The sequence below is a fragment of the Mauremys reevesii genome, linkage group 2 (assembly GCF_016161935.1).
Source record: "Mauremys reevesii isolate NIE-2019 linkage group 2, ASM1616193v1, whole genome shotgun sequence".
Taxonomy (NCBI): domain Eukaryota; kingdom Metazoa; phylum Chordata; order Testudines; family Geoemydidae; genus Mauremys; species Mauremys reevesii.
The window spans coordinates 19,809,755-19,829,878 of record NC_052624.1 but is presented as its reverse complement, the minus strand read 5'-3'; the positions used below and the strand labels follow the sequence as shown (position 1 = coordinate 19,829,878).

At 38.8% G+C, this 20,124-nt stretch overlaps 1 protein-coding gene across 2 annotated transcripts in view; it reads left to right on the top strand.

Annotated features, from left to right (window-relative positions):
* The window catches only part of LMBR1 (limb development membrane protein 1), a 140,156-nt gene that overhangs the window by 101,811 nt on the left and 18,221 nt on the right, over window positions 1–20,124 (top strand). For both annotated transcript variants that reach the window (XM_039527172.1, XM_039527173.1), the window contains 6 exons: window positions 2,663–2,789; window positions 3,328–3,396; window positions 5,088–5,152; window positions 7,198–7,270; window positions 18,142–18,222; window positions 19,994–20,070. In XM_039527172.1, the coding sequence (XP_039383106.1) occupies window positions 2,663–2,789; window positions 3,328–3,396; window positions 5,088–5,152; window positions 7,198–7,270; window positions 18,142–18,222; window positions 19,994–20,070 (492 nt within the window). The remainder of the gene's footprint in view (window positions 1–2,662; window positions 2,790–3,327; window positions 3,397–5,087; window positions 5,153–7,197; window positions 7,271–18,141; window positions 18,223–19,993; window positions 20,071–20,124) is intronic.

Sequence of the window (20,124 nt, the reverse complement as noted above, 5' to 3'; positions counted from 1 at the left end):
CAGCAGCTTGTGCCTGAAAATAAACAGAGAAAAGCCAGTTTGAGTTTATTGGGGTGATCCTGGATTTGACCTCAGCCAGGGCTTACCTGCCTCATCCCAGGTTCCTGTCTATAGCGGACCTCTGTGTGTCATTCAGAGAACACCTATGAATCACAGTGAGGAATTGCCTCAGGCACCTAGGTCATATGGCTGCTTGAACATGTGACCTCTCACTTTAGGCTGCACCTCTGGAGAATGCAGACATGGCTCAAGTCAATCTGCCACCCTCATGTTCACAAACTGGACAAGTTGGTATTCATCCCAGACAGGGTGTTACTGTCTCTGAATTGTTGGATGAGTCAGGACAGTATGTGAGGGGAAATCTCATTTTCTTCATTTCTCCCTCCATAACTTTGATGACAGATGCTTCATCAATGTGGTGGGGAGCTTATTTGGGTGATTTCAAGCTTAGGCCTTGTGGGGCACCCATGAGGTAAGGTTATATATAAACATTCTCAAATTGCATGCAATATTCCAAGCATGGCAACAGTTCTTGCCACACATTCAGGGCCAGGCCATCAAGGCATCTCACCTGCTGGGCATTTAGAATAGCTTGGTAGACCACATGAGCAGGTCCTTCAGTCTGAATTGTGAATAGTTTCTCAACATAGCTGTTCTAGGATTAATGTTTTGGTTATGAGGATTTTTGACAGCTCAACAAAACAGGAAATGTCCTCAGTTCTGTCCAAGAGCAGGTCACAATCCCAGTTCATCTCGGATGCTTTCCTGTTCCTGTGGGGCATAGGCTTGCTGTATGCGTGACACTTTCCCCATGTTATTGTCAAGCTGAAGGAAGAATGAGGCAGAATGATCCGCATAGCTCCAGCCTGGCCAAAGCAGCCTTGTGCTCGGACCTGCAAGAGGCTATCCACCCAAGAGCCCTTGCGTCTGCCACTAAGAAAAGACTTGATATCCCAGAATCTCGGGCAAATGTTGCACTTCAGGTGCTACACCTCCTGGCGTGGTTCATCCATGGTTAAATATAAAGGAGGGGCACTGGTCAGTGGCAGTCCAGACAGTTTTGCTTAATAGCTGTAAGCCTTCCACATAAGCTACTTACATTCTTAAATTGAAGCATTTCTCCATCTGGGCAGCTAGCCACGGTGACTCTCCTGCACAGCCCATAGTCTAGAATTCTTTGAATCATCTTTTACATGGTCTAGACAGTATTTGGTCCTGCCATGAGGGCAGGGGACTGGACTCGATGACCTCTCGAGGTCCCTTCCAGTCCTAGAGTCTATGAATCTCAGAGAGTCAGGTCTAGTAGTTAGTTCCATTAAGGCACACCTGGCAGCAATTTCAGCTTTTACCCATGTATTTACTGTAATAGTGTTTTCTCCAATCCTATGACAACCAGATTCCTAAATTAGGCTGTTTCTACCTGTCAGGGATCCAGATCCACCTTTGGACTTGAATTTAATCTTGTCTTCCCTTATGTGGATCATCCATTTGAGCCTTTAGCTTCCTGCTTTTTGTTATACCTCTTAGCAAAAGTGGCCTTCTCAGTGGGCATCAGTTCTTCTAGAAGAGGTGGGAGAACTTTTTGCGTAACTGGTAACAGATTTCCCCATATATGGTAACTAGAATTCTTAGAGTAGATTTTTTCAATACAGGTTCACACACTTGGGATGCACATGTGCAGACAACAGAAGGCAGACCCCTCAGACAAGCTGTGACCACAGCAGGATTGAGGGTTGAGGGGGACCTGTATTGAAAATCCTCAAAGGAGAAAGTTTCTTTAGGAAAACCAAGAAAATTAAATATAAAAGCTGTTAATGTAATTGCAGGGCTACTTACATTATGTTAGGGATGTGTAAAGAAAAATTTTAGGTTCTCATAGTAATACTAACATTTATTATTGAGTAGACTGCTAAATGTATTCTCTTGTATATTCTGTTTAAATTTGCAAACTTAACAGTGCATTAATATAGCCTTGTATACTTTGTGCGTGTATGTATCATAGAGATCTTTTTATATGCTTGTCTGGTGTATGTGTATTCGAGATGAAGAGTGTTCCATCCAGTGTTGGGCACATTAGAAGTCTGATGTAATTGATGTAACTGCAGCAACAGTAGGTGGCTAGACAGAGAGTGAGTAGTACTCTAATTGTACACTTGAGGGCTCTGTAGACTGTGAGGAATGGTGCAGAAGCAATTACAGTGGAAGACTATTTTAAGTAGATTGGTGCATTGTAGCTGTGCAGGGCTTAATGTTGGCTGGGCTATTTGGCTATTTGCCATAATTGGCTTTCCATTCCTTTGATTGGAATCATAGATAAAAATTTGCTAATCCACTTTGTTGGCTGAAAGTATTAGAAAAGTAATCCATCTTTTAAAACTGTCCTAGCAAAATCATAAGGTATAAAGAATTTTTTATAGAATAATGAGATGAATGAGAACTGTAAAGCTTAAGTAATTTTAAACAATTTTCTATGGTTTTAAGGGGGAAAAGCTAGTCTAGGCAGTATGACGGCATAAGCACTTAGATGCTTTTTCCCTTGTGTGTAAAAATATCTTGCATGTGCTCTTAAAATGTATGTGTGTGAAATTATATAATAATTCTTATTTAATTTGCCTTATGTTCAGAATATTTGAATATATTGAAAATGTTTTATTTTTCCTAGGGGATCAGAGCACGTATTTTGGAAACACTTGTTATGCTTATTCTTCTTGGGCTGCTTATCCTTGGAATAGTGTGGGTGGCTTCAGCTCTCATTGACAATGATGCTACCAGTATGGAGTCTTTGTATGGTATGGAATATTTTTAAAAATAAGTTCAGCTGTGTACAGCATAGAAGTGGATATTTTCAATTAAAATTCATTTATAGTAAATCCCCATACTTCACTAATTTTTTTTACTTTGAACAAATGTAACCCATTCCCAGCACCTGACTTTTGCATTCAGCTAGCGTTGTTACACAATTCTTATGGTATACTGAAGAAATTTAGCTTTCTTGTTCGCAGTGTCTACATACCTAATGTTAGAAGTACAAGTTCTTCAAGTAGCTTTTAAGATATTTGGTTTTGCTTCCCAAAGTGTCAAGGAGATTGTTGTCCACAATTTATAAACTGCTTAATTTTTTTATTTACTTTTTTAAATTGTATTGTGCAATCCTGAAAAAGTCATTTCCTTAAATTGTTTTAACTTAAGGAAAGATCTAAGTTTAAGCCAGTCAGACTCAAAACTAAATTTTCTTAGTATTTGCTAACTACTAGTAAATAGATTCAAATAGAGCATAAACAGCATATATTTAATAGGCTACCATTGTGTTGAAAATTTTCTTTACAGATCTTTGGGAATTCTACCTCCCTTATTTATATTCCTGTATATCGCTGATGGGATGTTTATTACTTCTCTGTAAGTATTTTCCTGACTATTTTCCTGAAGAAAAGTAATATTTTTAGGTCATAGGAGGTTCAGGTGAATTTACTGCATATAACTTGAGGATGAAAAAAGAATTAATTAGAGGTATTATGGCATTTTCTCAAGTGCTTTTTTCACTTAGATTTTATTATAAATTATTTTGCTAGTGGTAGATCTGTGTTCCCATGGAGGTTTTTCTCTTTTAAAAACTTATACCTCAAACTTTTGGTTCCTGAAATATGTAAACCAATACAATTAGTATCTTTCATCTTAGGACCTCAGGACCTCAAAGCAATTTTCAAATGAAATGAACTAATCCTCATACTTATTACAAGGTGTCCACATTTTTACAAAGTGTGGGGGGAAAACCCGACATTGCACAAGTCAGGGACAGGAATTGATCCAGAACTCAGTCTCATGCTATAGTCATTAGACAGTTCTCCCTCCTGTTGCACTGAAATGTCTCCTTATATAGCAGAAAGGAAAATCCCTGACCCACTCGCCATGGTGACCTGGACCTGGGTCCTGGCCAGTCTTGCTGGTGGATCATTTGACTGTTGTACATCCAGTCACTACCTCTGATCAGCCAGGGCCACTTAAAGTCTGACTCTCTCCCCCATTGGAGGGGAATGGTGATGTAAAGCTACAGATCCCAGTGAGAGCCCACAGCAGTTCCCTTATCATTTGAACCATGTTTCCCTGCAGTTACTAAGAAAGAGAGAGTGGTCTTCTCCTTTTGACTGTCATGAGTTTTGTCTGAATTCTAGATGAGAAGTGTACAGCCATTGTGGGAATTCAGTAATTGGCTCACTACAAAGGACAGGGCCAGCAATTCTCACTTCATCAGACCTGAAGAACTTTGGATTTAGCTGTCTGATTTTAGGCATAGCTGAAATTTTTTACATAACTCTTAATGTTCATACTGAAATACTGTTTAATAAAAATAGAGTAAAAGGAAAGGAACAATCCATTTCATTCTTCTATACCATCTTGTTAAACAAGAATGCCTTTTCTAATAATGAACGTCTTCACCTCTCCCACTTTCCAAATCCTCACCTCCACCATCTCCCACATACTCACGTGTTATACACTGTTTGAAGGCAAAGGTGTTCTTCATGACCTTTCAACACTGGAGATCTGTTACAACTGGTAGCTAATGGTCATACCTACCAAAATGTGTACAAACACCATTCTTGAGAACCACCTAACTTGTTAGTTTAAAAGGCTTTTTGGTGGTAATGTCTTCATTAGTAGTGTATTAAATGAGAGGCGATTTTAAACATTTGTGAGAAATTTACTGAAGCTATCATCAGCTTAATAAGATAGGAATCAAATCTACATTCATGTATTTGTGTAAAGCCGCAGTTAACCATTTATTCAAAGTATATGGCAGCAGATATGTAAAGAGTAGCCAGCTTAAACAAATGAAGGGATCTTTGACATTCTACTTCATGGTGGTAAAAAGTTTTGGATCACCAGTTTGTAATCTCAGAACCAGGCCCAGAGGATTTTTCAATATTCTGTAATATCTGTGATATTTCTAGTGTGATGGTGGAGTACAGAGGTCTGATCAAAATGTAGCTGAAAAAGAACAGTATTCAGTTATATGTAAGAGTATGTTCAAAATATGGATATAATTGCTGTACATTTACTAATCGAGGTTATTTATATCTTTTCCTCTGCAGTATGCACGCCGGTGGGGCTTTCACGAATGTTTACAGTGATGGGTCAGTTGCTGGTGAAACCAACAGTAAGTATAATATATTTCTACACTTTTGACAATATTTTAAAATAGAAGGTATAGTAACATAGCCATATTCAGACAAATTTCTTTTGGCAAAATAAATTGCTTGCACATATTAAACAATGGTAATTGATTGTGCTACTGGATTACAAAATTTTCTGGTATCTGCACTTTAAAACCAATGCCCCATGTTTTATACAATGTGGCCCCAGTCTAGCAAAGATTTATACATGTGCTTAACTTTAGTAATCCGGTGACTACTAACATGCTTAAAATTAAGCATTTAGGGCCTGAGTTGCTCCTGTTGGGATTGATTGTAGAATATTTTGCATGTTTTTGTTTTTAAATGACTATTTTAATTTATAATGCCTGATTCTGTAAACCATATGTATTTACTTATTCTAGAATCACTGAATGTATGCAATCATATAACATGAATAGTAACTTTGATGGCTAATTCCGCCAAGTTTTCATAATTAGTATAGAAATATTGAATAGGTAAGAAATAGAATGTCTTGATTTCATAGCACGATATCTGTGCTCTTCATAAAACTTTTCTATGGTGGTATTTGTTTTTTCCAACTGAACTGACCAGCTTAATATATTTTATGCACTAGGGTTGAATTAAATACTCCTAATAATTGATATTTTTTATTTGTGGTAATGCCCACTTTGTGTTAGATACTTTCCAAACACTTAAAAAGGCCTGGTCCCTGCTGTGAAGTACTCACAGTCGAAGAACAAATGAGAGAGGTTGGGAGAGGGAAAAGCAATAGGGAACTTATGTACTAGGCAGAGGCGCTGACTCCATGGGTGCTCTGGGGCTGGAGCACCCATGGGGAAAAATTAGTGGGTGCTCTGCACCCACTGGCAGCCAAGCTCCCCTCCCCACCCCACCTCACTTCCACTCCGCCTCCTCTCCTGAGCGTGCTGCGTCCCCGCTTCTCCGCCTACCTCCCAGCGTTTGCTGCTGCCAAACAGCTGTTTGGCGGCATAGCAAGCTCCAGGAGAGAGGGGGGAGGAGCAGGAAGGTGGCATGCGCAGGGGAGGAGGCGGGGAAGAGGCGGGGCCAGAGTAGGGAGGGGGCGGAGTTGGGACAGGGACTTTGGGGAAGGGGTTGGAATGGGGGCAGGAGGGGGCGGGGCTTGGGGCAGAGGGGGGTCAAGCACCCACCGGTGCGAGCAGAAGTCTGTGCCTATGGTACTAGGGAACTTAGTTCACTATAGGCAGCATGGCAGAAATGAGTCTGTAAGAGGGACTTATGTGTGGACATGGGAGTGGCCTTATGTGTGAATTCAGGGAAGCTTATACTTTGTATACTGAGTGCTGCATGAAAGAAGGCATGGAGATGACAGTGTGAGAGCATTAATTTTTTTCAATTTCATTGCCCAGTATTTTTGGAAATGAAATGACTGTTAAAACCCTACCTGTGACATTGGAGAGCATTAAGCATTTCTACACCTATTACGTTTTTTAAGCTCAAGTGCTGTGTGGATACACAAAACCTAACAACGTGACTATAATTGCATGTTTTTTCACAACTTTGCTGGCAATTTTGCCACTTGAAATGTCAGACTCTGTGAAAACTGTTTTGTCATGTAAACTTTACAGTAATTGTTTTTAAAAACTCTTCAATTCTTCCTTATTGTAGTCTAGTCAAATGTGAAGTTTGATAAGTTGTTGGCCATTTTTGATTTTTTGTGCACAAAATGATTTAAATTTTTTTGGGTGTGTAATTTAAATGACTGAATTTAGCTTAAACTCCCCCAACCCTCCTTCCCCCAAATTCCTTTGCACTGAGACTAAACAAAGTTTCAGACCAGAAGGAAAGCTTATGGGAAAGTTAACCATGTGATTATAATTGGAGTTCTGAGTATCTTTAATCATAGACAATGTGATAATATTTTATGCAGCCTTCTTGTACCAGTAATGTTTATATTTTCTTAAAAAGTAGGTTTTAATCCAAAAAGTAGATTCATAAATTCAGGCAAGCAAGATATCACATGTAAATGAATGTGTATATCAATTAGCATTTGCATTTCTAATTTCAGATCCTTGAAGACCTGGATGAACAGATATACATCATCACCTTAGAGGAAGAAGCAATCCAGAGGAGACTAAACGGTACATGTGTTGTGTAATAATATAATATTTAAACCAGAGAAAAACAGCACTTCCTGGTCTTGAGCATTCATTTCACCATAAAATGAGTAGGTTCTCTTACCTTGTCCTAGAAGCTGTAGGCTTTCACTCGTTTCAACTATTCCATGCCCCTACTTGCATAGGACCATGAGGATCCTCCCTGTTTTATTTTATATCTGTTATTGGTGGTTTTCTGATCATGTTCAGGAAGTCTGTCTGTGATGTGAAGGCTCAGACTAATTGGCAACAAGTCAGTTGTTTTGCCACTACAATGAAACATATTTCTAAATTGCTATAAGTAAATTCTTAGTCTAATTTGGAGAGGAATCCAGTTACTAATAAGACACCGGGTACTGTAAAGAGGAAGGATTTTTGCATTTTGTCAACTTAGGAGATGAGTGATCTCTTGGTGATCCTTGATTTATTTTTAACAAATTATTAGCTTAAATTTTACATGTCAGAGCAGCTTTCCACAATCCAGAGGCTCCCAACAGAGAATTTTAAAGTAATCCATTACAGTAGGTTCAGAAATTAAGTAGTTCTTGCATTTAGTGTAACTTTGCTCTTCTGCTGTGTCTTTCATGTGATCTCAGAGCACTTCATAAACAGTTATTGGTGAAGTACATGTGTATAATGATGTTGCAAACACTAAGATTTCACAAAAATTTGAGTCTATTAAAAATTATGATTTTTTTTTAAAGTTGTGTTTTGGTTTACCTTTTTAATTGTTCTGTTTTTAACCCAATGAAGAAACTATACATCCCCAACTTGTGTGACCATTTTAAGAGTGAAAAAAGCCTTTATATATAGGTCCTGCACTCAGCCTGGTGGTGTCTCACTCTAATCACTCAGGGGAGGCTTTATTATCTTCCTCTCCTGCCAACCTATTGTCAACTCCTTCCTGCAAACTCTACTGGATTTTTCCTCCCTTTCCCTTTAGTTTTTTGCCCTCACTGACATTCTTTTGCACTATTTCCCTGCATTCTTACCTTCAGTCTTCACTCTATATTCCCTTGTCCCCTTGTTGTTTTCTGTTTGGGACATGCAGTGCTACCATCTTCACCAAGGTGTTGATAAATTGTATAATGGATTGCTTGACCACACTTTGGTTTGTTATACAATATGCTCAAGACCAAATAATCAATGTCTATCTGGTTTATTAATATGGTTCAGGAAAAAGGTTCTATACGACACCAGTCTCCAAAGAGCAGTCCTGTGTAGTGATATTGCATTCACCTTACACAGAAGATGTGCTCCCCAAAGTTATGTTCTTAAAGCCATTTTTTTATACCTTACCTGTGCGACCCTTCTGCCAATTGTAGTCGGCAGCAACAAGGGCCAGGGTCAATATCTATGGGTTCCTTTTCAATGATACAACACAAAACTGGCTCGAGCCCCCACTCATTAACCTGGGACAATTACACACCACGCTCTGAGCGCCTCTGACGCAACACTTCCCCTTTTCCAAGCACTGAGTCCAAGTGTAGAAAAGAAACTTTTAATAAAAAGAGGGAAGTAACACAGCATTAATTTGGGAAAACGCCACAAGCAGGATTCATAAACCTAAAGCCATAAGCAAAAGACCCACCCCAGAGTAGGTTGGGCAATATCCTTTTGCTTCAGGTTATTAAGGCCAGCAACTAAAAGTTCTTTTAACATGCCCCTTCTTTCTCCCTCCACCACACCACACTCACAGTCGTCGTTCTTGGTCAGGGACAATCCAGAGTTCTGAGGTGCATCTCCGTGAGCTCATCTCTCACTCTCTGCTATAAGTTTGCTGTCCAACCCCTCTGCCATTCTGGAACGTCTTGACACTTAACACAGCTTTCAAGTGATTTCAGATTTGTGATTTCAACTCTGTGATTTCAGCTGTTAATGGGGAAGCCTCACTGCTAGTGCAGACTGGGCAGTCTCTTGCATCAGAGACACTGTCCCAAAGCAAGCCTAATGCTTAGGCCAGGTTATCTGTGATTTCAGCTCTATTGGTGTGCAACAAGACTCTCAGCTGAGTCTTAATCCTCTCTGTTATTACACAGTGGAGAGAGAAATGGTAAACTGGTGTCTAGGACCCTTAGGTGGGGCCCACATCACCAGGTACAAGTACCTGTCTCCACCCTCTGTTAACTCCGCTGGGCTTTGGCACCCATGACCCCTGCCAACCACGTGCAGTTTAGGGTTTTTTTTTCCCATAGATTCATAGATTTTAGGGCTGGAAGGGACCTTGAGAGGTCATCGAGTCCAGTCCCCCACCCTCACGGCAGGACCAAATACTGTCTAGACCATCCCTGATAGACATTTATCTAACCTACTCTTAAATATCTCCAGAGATGGAGATTCCACAACCTCCCTAGGCAATTTATTCCAGTGTTTAACCACCCCGACGGTTAGGAACTTTTTCCTAATGTCCAACCTAAACCTCCCTTGCTTCACTTTAAGCCCATTGCTTCTAGTTCTATCCTTAGAGGTTAAGATGAACAAGTTTTCTCCCTCCTCCTTACGACACCCTTTTAGATACCTGAAAACTGCTATCATATCCCCTCTGTCTTCTCTTTTCCAAACTAAACAAACCCAATTCTTTCAGCCTTCCTTCATAGGTCATGTTTTCTAGACCTTTAATCATTCTTGTTGCTTTTCTCTGGACCCTCTCCAATTTCTCCACATCTTTCTTGAAATGCAGTGCCCAGAACTGGACACAGTACTCCAGTTGAGGCCTAGCCAGTGCAGAGTAAAGCGGAAGAATGACTTCTTCTCGTGTCTTGCTCACAAAACACAGGTTAATGCATCCCAGAATTATGTTGACTTTTTTTGCAACAGCATCACACTGTTGACTCATATTTAGCTTGTGGTCCACTATAACCCTTGGATCCCTTTCCGCCGTACTCCTTCCTAGAAAGTCTCTTCCCATTCTGTGTGTGTGAAACTGATTGTTCCTTCCTAAGTGGAGCACTTTAGTCCCTCAATCAGGGTATGCCAAGCACAGTTCAGCTGCCCTTGGTTCACACAAGAATAACAATCCTTTAGTACCTCTGTCCCAACAGCAAAGTTTGATCCAACACCAGCCAAACACACCATGCAAACTAGGTCGGATCCTGAAGTCCCCTTCGTCAGCTCATCGCTAGATGTCAGGGGAGAGCTCATTCAGACCCTGCTTACACATGTTTACCAGTAAAAGGTACTATATACCTCACCTGAAACTGGATTCAATGAGTCAACTTTTTACCTTGTTTGTTTCTGGTACCATGGTGTTCCCTTTATCTTTTGTTCGAAAACCTATGAATTCCACATACTAAGAAGCATGAAGACACCTTCGAGGCCTGTGCCAGGATGGATAGATTTGTGAGGGTAATGCCTTTTCTCTTGCTATGAGGAAACAATTATATATCATTATGTTGAAATTGTTCTTATATATTTAAACCAAAGTTCACTTACGCTAAGTATTCCATATCACCTTGCATTAGCTGAAGTAAACAGGACTGTAATAAAGATACAAGCCAACTTGGACTAGATAACTGCTATATTAATGTTTAATAATATGCATATTTAAATACTTGGAATAAATATTGTGGGTAGTATTGTCAACATAATATATATGTATGCTAGCCAGCGTGTATTAGTCAACAGAGGATAGCTTGGATTCAGTTCCTTCAGGAACTGTGGGGGTTGGTAGCCATCTTTACTAGAGGCAGCCTCACTTCCACCTGCAAAGATTGTAGGGAAATAGTGACCTTCATTACTACCTGCGACCTGTTGCTTCAGTCTTAAGAATAGTGGGAAATCATAGCCATTTTTAGTGAAGCCAAACATCATAAAATTCCTGAACTTTTTCTGGCATGAAAAATTTAACCTCCCGCCCAGCTCCTCCCTCTAAAATTACAAGATTTGTGATATATCATGACTTAACAATTTTGTCATTTTTTATGGATTAGGAACTTGAGAAAGGGATGTCAAAGTTCCGGTTACATCAAACCAATGATGGTTATCGTTAGGGCCAATTTCTCCTCATCTTTGCTCACTCAGACTGATCTATGCTACAGAGTTAGGTCAACACAAAGTAGACAGTACAACCTTGCTCCCATCAATGTAAGTGCCCTACTACACTGACATAATAACTCTACCAACACAAGAGGCATAGGGCTTATGTTGGTGTAGTTAGGGTGATGTAGTGTCCATGTAGACACTGCGGGTTTCTTATATTGGCTGTTGGCTGCCGTTCTTGTCAAGTGAAATTGACAAGAAAGCCTGGTACCAGCTCCCAGGCAGGTTGCTGTCCAGGCTCCATGCTCTGAGTCAGGCTGCTGCTCAGGTCGCCTGGGCTCCCTGCTCCACAGGGGGAGTCTTGCTGCCCCTCAGGGTCCTGGCTTCCTGCTCCCTGCAGGGAGCCTGGGTGCTGTCCAGACTCAGGGCTCCCTGTTCCCCACTGGGAGCCTGGTTACACTGAGACTCCCAACTACCGACGCCCCGCAGGATCTCCCCACCAGGGGCAGGACTGCTCCCCCTCACCTGGGATTTTGGCTCTACGCTCCCCACTGGGAGCCTGGAAGCTGCCCGGTTTCTGGGCATGGAGTTCTCCGCTGGGTGCAGCTGGGCTCTCAGCGGAGAGTCAAGAGCCTGGGAGGCTGCCCGGCCAGCCGGGCTTGCAGCCTGGGGAGCTGAGGGCGGCTGCTGAGCTCCCAGGAGGGAGCAGGAGCCAAAATCCTGGGGACAGCCAGGCTCCCAGCAGGGAGCTGAGAGCCCAGTCTCTGACCCCCACCCCCACTGCCCCTCTTCAGTCATCGGAAGCACTGTTGATAAGGAAGCGCGCCACCGAGAGAAGGAGGATAGTGTGGACATGCCCTCAGTTCTGAAGGGCAATTCATAGACTGAATTATGGGGATACTCTGTTTCTGAACTCTTCTCCTTTTATGGAATTTTGGAATTCACTCCCCATCCTGGTCCAAAATAGCTGAGATTACTGGCCTTCTGATCACATTGTAACACCCATATGCCTGCATAGGAGTTTGAGGCAGGTTGAGAGTATACTGCATATAGTGTTTACAGCAGCTGCTGCATAGATGAGCTTTTTAGACCCATAACACACAAAGGTGTGTTCAGTGAATCTCTTTGAAGCTATGATGGGGTAATTATAATTGTTCTTGGTGTTTGATGTTCGCTAGTAACTGTAAAATATTTGTTGCTGAATATTTTATGTTGTCATGACAATGTTTATGGTGTGTACAGAAACTTTATGGAGAAATGGCCTTTTAGTTGTTCAAGTATTCATTACAGTTTGCTTAGCATAACATCAACCATTCACCAAGAGAATATAATAGGAAGGCTAAAAATTATATTTTGGATGCTGGTTTTCTCCTGCTCACAAGGCTGTGAAACTATATTATAAATGATTATTTGTTAGTATTATCTGTTCCCAGCAGTGTCCCATACATAGTAGATGTTATACAGGTACAGAAGCAGGTCTAGTCTCTGTTCGTAGTTGCTTACTCTCTTCAAGTATAATTTAAATATTACAGAAACATTCACAATAAAAAGTAAGGGAAAATTAATACAACTCAATTCGGTGTCGATTAGAGGTTATTTGTGAGGCCCAGAAGAAGTTTATAATTTAAAAACAAACCACCTCTAAATCATTCCCATCTTTTGCACTGTAAGCTTTCTAGAGTAGATACTGTCTTTATTTTGCATAGTGTCCAGTGCCAAGCATATTTTTGGTGCCAATCAGATAACACATACACAGGCTTCAAAAAAGACAGCTCAGTGATGTAATAAAAATTCACAATAAAAACTGCATTATAACTGATAAATAGTTGTAAGGAAAATTATATTTATAGGAGCTTGTATTGATATTTTGGGGAAAAGTCAAGTAGTAATGCCCTTTCAGTAGAGATAAGAAAAAACACCTTATAGCCACAAGTGAAGTGATCAGTGAGCAAAAAGTTCATTAATTGAATGGAATGAGTATTTTCCACCACTGTACAAGTGATAATATTATAAGCCAGTGACACTGAGTTTTTACTGTGTATAAATAGGATCAAAACTGACATATTGGACACCAATTATCTTTAAGATTGTGGGGGAATTAATTGCACTAAATATAGTTTTGAAATATTACATTAATATAGTAGAAAGAATATGATGATGGAAGTACCAATGAAAATTGATTAATTTCACTGAACAGTAGCTCAAGTGTGAGCATGGAAATAGGGTTTGGGTGGAGAGATTTTTATATAAAGCAAGCAATTTTTTGCCAGTAATTATTAAAGTACAGTTTAAATAGAAACCTAATTTGTGTGGCAAGAGCTAGAGATTGTGGAAGCTTTGTTTTTGCCACCTATCTCAGAACTGGAAGTGATCCTGAAAGGTCATTGAGTCCAGCCCCCTGCCTTCACTAACAGGACCAAGTACTGATTTCGCCCCAGATCCCTAAGTGGCCCCCTCAAGGATTGAACTCAGAACCCTGGGTTTAGTAGGCCAATGGTCAAACCACTGACAACAAATCCCTCCCCCCAAGGTATCTTAATACGTACAAATAGTAGAACAAGAGTCTCTTTTTAAAAGGGTTTTTTTTTACAAGGTTTTTAGTGTTGGGGAATTGGATCTTATAATACAGCAATTAATAAAACAAAATATCTTTTTAGTTTTTGAACAAAAAGTTAGAATTATTTTCATTTTAAACAACTTCCGCTATACTAATTACAATCCTTTAAAGCATCTGTACTTTTGGTTCCAAGACGAGATTGCAGAGAAATTCTTCTAGGTCTGTTTCAAAACTTGTGTTTTGTTTAGTAACTCACCTTTACCACATGATTTTTCTTTTGTAAAAGTGGTGTATATGGTAAGCTGCTATGCTAGTTGTAGCATTGTAAAATTTGACTCTTGGACATTGGAAATCAAAATTTGTGACTTGCAGGTATACCACTGAGACTGCCTGAGTGAATTTGCTTTTGTTGCAATAACAAATACCTGAGATGAATGCATTATAATGGAGATTTGCAGTAACTATGACACAGCAGCTCCTCAGCAGCCTTATGGGTGGTAATATTAAGCCTGCTTTCCCAATTAATGGATTTAATTTAAGTAAGCATTCTAGTTAGTTAATCAGTGAAGCAATAAAAGTGTTCTGCAATATATACTCCATAAGTGCTACGAATTGAAGTGTTTGGGACTGAGTTTCAGTAGACTGAATTTTTCATAAATCCTTCCATATTTTTTAAATATCTAATTATAGCATTACACAATTTTAATTATGAATATTAATTCCTTTATACCTTCTTACAAGTAAATTATATATCTCATTAATGAACAGCCAGAAGTCATAAGAAAAAAAAAGTTTGACAATTCTGATATCTACCCTAACATTTTTAGTTATTGAAGAGATACTGGGAAAGTGTTTCTGTTTCCAGCATATAATGTTTCAGTACCCACATCACTTCTACAGAAGAAGAATAAAGCTGGGACTTTTTTTTTTATATTAAAAGAGAAAAAAAAGTTGCCTTTAGCTATTAGTTTTCCCGAATCCAAAGAGACGGGTGGAGCAGGATCAAAAATACTTACGTGATCAAAGTTATTGGCTCTGAAGGTATCCTTACCTATGTAAGAAAGATGAAAGGTGGTGTTTTTATTGCACGCTAGTAACAGTGTAATTTTGAACTAATTGGTGTTGAACTGCCAATCACCTAGGGGGAATGCAAATAGATACTCTTACAGTTTCCTTTGAGGTACTGAAATCTTATGTCGGGGCTGGAAGAAAAACAGAATAATACTGTTAAATTGACCTTAAATGAGCTGCTTTGTGGTTTTCTTGGAGAATCCCTTCTAATTTTTCATAACTAGTCCAAACAAGTTTTGTCTACCAATTTGATTTATTGGCTAGACAATGCTGACATTGAACTTTGTGCATGTTTGAAATAAATTAATATGTTGTAGACTTTTAAGTATTTAGCTGCATCCTCATCAAATAGTATTTTGACTGATCTAAAACTTTGCCTTACTGTTGCCTTTGTAAAATATGATTCTTTTGTAGAATAACCAGTTACTTGCCTTCACTTTTAAGGAAGAATTACAAGAGCTGTGTCATATGAATGACTCCTATTCTCTATCAGGGTAAATATTAAGGGCCTAATGCAGCTAGCATGGACATTGTTGGAAAGACTCCCATTGAAGTCACTGGAAGTTGTGTTTAAGCCTTAAAATTCTGTATTAAAAAATAAAAATACATATCTTTTGAATAGAGGTTTTTTCCAATGATCTCCAAGTACGTTGCAAAGAAAGATAAGTATCAAGTGCTAATTTTAACTTTTGTACAAAAAATTAATGGGGCCTGGATTTCAGCCTTAAAGTCAGAATTTTGCTGTTGACTTCATTGGAGCCAGGATTTCACACTAAAAGTACTTGTTGACTGAATAGAAGTCATTCCATAAGTCTGGTACCTTGCAAGAGAATAAGGCAAAGTTTTAGACCTCTCAAACTAACCCGTCAAGAGCATACAGCAAAATAAAAGCTTACAAAACTAAAGGTTATTATAAATTTAAAAACTTAGATTTATTTTAAGAAAGTCGATTGGAAACATGAGAAATTAGATTCTTATAATTCACATAATTCAGGAAATCTAGAATAAAGAGAAGACAGATTTGTACTAAATACCTTTTACAGGACTTATTTATTGTTCAGCCCTTATTACTAGGCTTTTTAGGGGGTCAGTGTGACTTCCAGATACACCCATGTAACTCTCAGTGATGTCAGTGGGAGTTTATGCGTACGCAAGGATAGAATTGGGCTTCTTGCTAAGGAAGACAATGTTTTTAAATTGAAATTTCTTTATATAGCGGTCGATACAAAACTTAAGCATGTTAATTTAAAGCAGAAGTTAAACTTTTTCCAGAAGAAAATTATGATTGAAATACATATTTGGGATAAATGTTTAACCATATTGAAATTAAGCCATATCAATATTCTGTAATAAAAAATGCCAGTGTGTTTTGAAATTGTGTCCTCATAGGGCATGAGATACTACAGTGATGGGCATGGTATAAGAACCTGAATAGTATGTATAAAACTACTGAGGGTTGCATTTGGAATGTTGTGTATAGTTCTGATTGCCATTAAGGGTGCTTCAGCAAAGTACTCATGCAGATCACCTGTGCCACCACAACTACAGTCCAGCATCACTTTAAGCAACTTGAGTCAAACCTTTGTTTCTATAAGAAACAAACAATACCACACAGAGAATCATGATTTCTATTGGGACTCTTTATTAGTGTTAGGTTAGGAAACGTTCTCCTTTTCAAAAGGAATGAGGAGTGGCTCATAAAGACATACCAAATTCTGGATGGAATAGACAAGACACTTTCTATAGCAAGAGCCATATATATGGTGTGGCATGTGTGACCAGGTTTTGTGCATAGAGGTCTTGGGGAGTATAATGATCTGCTTCCTACTCCACCTTCCAGAGGAGACAGGATCATGGGATGAGCCAGGTAGTGGATGGGGGGAATGAGTCTAGTGGTAGCTTACTCCCCGCCCTCTCCTCCCCCACCTGTGCCCCAGCCCTTAGACACACTAGGAACCATATTTCCTGATTTCTGCAGACTGTCCTTGTTTCAGTTTGCCATCAAGGATAGAATGGTTTCAGTGTGTGTTTTTGACTTACGGGTATTGAAATATCCAAACTTTTGCTCTAATTGCTAATTTAATGTTCAAGGTATAAAGGTTGAAAAACTGTAGTGACAAGTATGGTATTAAAACTGAGAGAGAGAGATGAATGACAAAACTACTACTGTACTTTTAAAAACAATTTTTTTTGAAGGGCTACTTTTCATAAAACGCGGATCAAGGAGTACAAATACAAGATACAATCCATAGACAAGTCATGATATACTGCATAAATAGCTCTAATGTAAGGCCCCTTTTATGCTGTCAAACCTGCAGAGCCAGCAAGTGGGCATGAACTTGAGCAAAGGAAGGCAGATTGCTAAAATTATATAAACTTTTTTTTTATACAGAATACTTTTGAAGGGAATCAACTATGGATGGTCACAACAGGACCTGCTAGTACTTTTTTATTTTATTTTTTACTTTTGACATATTTGGTTAAAATATTGTGAGGCTAAAAAGGCATTGCAAAGAGAAGACTAGCATGATACTTAAGTGTCTTCCGTATGCAAATATGAGGAACTCCACTGAAATCACAGTTCGGTTTTGTAAGAGGCTGTATGTGAAGCTGCAGTTTGTTGATGGTTCATAAAATCATTGTTCTCTGTTGCCAGTGTTCCTTGAACGCAAAGGCAAGGAAACCATTCTATCCTTTTGAAATAGTTATTCTTTAAAATAACTATGGTCAGTCTTACAGGCAGAGATCCCCTTCATCTTCAAACATAGTTGTAGAAAGTCCCTGAATATATTGAAGGGCCACCAGAGATTGTATTGCAGTGTTTGAATAACGGTATGTCACAATGTATTGAGACAACAGCACGATGCAGTCTTGCCGTCCGTCAGGCCAGTGTAGCATAATTTTTGGCTCTCTGCAACACCATTCAACACCATCTACTTTTCTCTGTCATTGCCTCTATGGCTGCTTAGCGATATAGGAAGGGTTCCCAGCAGATCGTTCTGTGGTGCCTCTGGTGTGAAAGACACCTTTTGCTCAACAAAACAAGAGGACTTCCAATCAAACCTATGTTTTATGGAAGCTATTTTCCATCTCCCAAAGAGCCGCTTGCAATTCTAGAACCAAAGGATGAGTATTGTTATTGTAAGATCACTGCTTGTAAATGAAATATAAACAGTGTTTTAATAGTTTCTCTTGTGGGAATATTAGTAGTCTGAGAAAATAAAATCCTCATGTCTTTGCCTTTGAACAGGTATGTCTTCTACTATGGAGTTCAATATAGTGGAGCTGAGACAGGAACTTGCAAATGTGAAGAGCATGAAAACAAAATTAGGTAATGTAGCATTTATTTTGTATAGCTTCCTGTAGTTGGCAATTTAATAAGAAGCCTTCTTTAGGGTATCAGATGAAATTTTTTAATGTCTGCATAGCAAAATTATTTGCAGTTGCTTGAAATGAGTTGTGATCCTAAGCCTATGTTTGTACTCATTTGAGTTTCTACAGATAGATAAGACAACACATCATCATGGCACAAAATAAATTGGAAAATGTGCAATGGGAATTTTTGCTTTTGCTTTTTATATTTCTGTAGAAAGATGTATTAAAATATCACTCCTAAAACAGATACAGTTCAAACACCATAGCATCTAATACATCATTTGCATGCTTTTGATCATTTGGGAGGAGTGAGACACTACTTTCCCCTAGATTTTTTTTTTAAATGAGTGATTTAAGTGAGACTTTTAACAAAAATAATAAAACTCTTCATTTTTAAAACATTCTGCTGCTGTTTCATTTCTTTACTTGTCAGGGGTGTCACCCTTTTATATGCAATGTTTGCTACTTAAAATTGACGTTTTCCAAGTTACCGCATAGCATCCAAGACTGCAGTTATTACTATTTTAAGTGTAGGGAAATACTGCACTTAAAATACCACACTAGATACCTGAGTGGTAAGTAAATGTTAATTTTTAGCCTAAATGGTGATGTCCATTATCTAATTTTTAAATTAATCATAGGTCTATATGCTGACTAACCTAAAATGGCAAGAGTAGGAGGACTATTCAGTATAAATGACTGTAATATAAGGCCCTACTTCATTCGCTATATTGCAGAAATTGCTGATCCCGCAATATTAGGCTTCCACTGCAACTTTGATTTTAATTAGCTGATTTGCACAGTCCACAATTTTGCATACATTTTGAGTATGTGATTAGTGCTGCACTAACAATCAATCCATGTAAAAGGCTAAGTGACTGGACTTGATTTCTACAGCAATTCATTAAGACTTTAAGTCTTCTAAATTTTATATTGTACCAGCCATGTTTTTTTAAAAATGAATGTAATAACGTTACAGCAAAATGTCTGGTTATCAAAAAAAATTAGCAGGCTTAACCTAATATTTGAATGTTTATATCATTCCAGCAAATTTTTCTTAAACAAATAGGTCTACTCTGGTTTTTCCAAAATACCGCTATTAATAAAGGTCTGTTATTACTTTTCTGCGATTTTTCCATGTCTTGTCCGCAATTCAGCTGCAATTATTTGAAGATCATCCCACGATTCAAGTAGGGCCTTACTGTTATACCTTTTTATTTTCGGGTCCTATGAAAATCTACATACACAACTTATGCTCCTTGTAATATCCCAGCATTTACTGTAACACCACCCTTACAGAATCCTGTTGGAGCATAGAGCTATCCAAAAGGGTGTGAGGGAATGTAAGTTTCCAAGTATGCGACAGGGTGTGCCGTACAAAATAAAAATTTGCAAAACTGCGCCATGCTAGAGAAACACCCGTACAATTTGACAGCTTACGTTGATGTGTAACTGTGAGCATTAGACATGGATAAAAATAAAGCCCAACTTAACGGGAGCTCCATTGGCTTCCTTTAATGAGGCTTCATGATGGTTTTGACATCCTGGTTTTGTACCGCTCTGTGCTACACTCTAATATAAATGTTCTGTCAACCGATTGGTACCCAGCCCTTTTGGCTGCAGTTGTTTTAGAAGGTTACGTACAATTAGAACATGAATCTGTAAAAATGACCATCTTAAGACTATGCAAATTATGGTACTAAGTTTCCTTTTTTCCCCTTGAAAAGAGCGGAGAAAAAAAGCTTCTGCGTGGGAGAGGAATTTAGTGTACCCAGCTGTTATGATACTGCTGCTCATTGAGACGGTAAGAATTTCACTATCTTTTTTTTTTCCAGTATGTAGAGGCTTCTCAGTTACT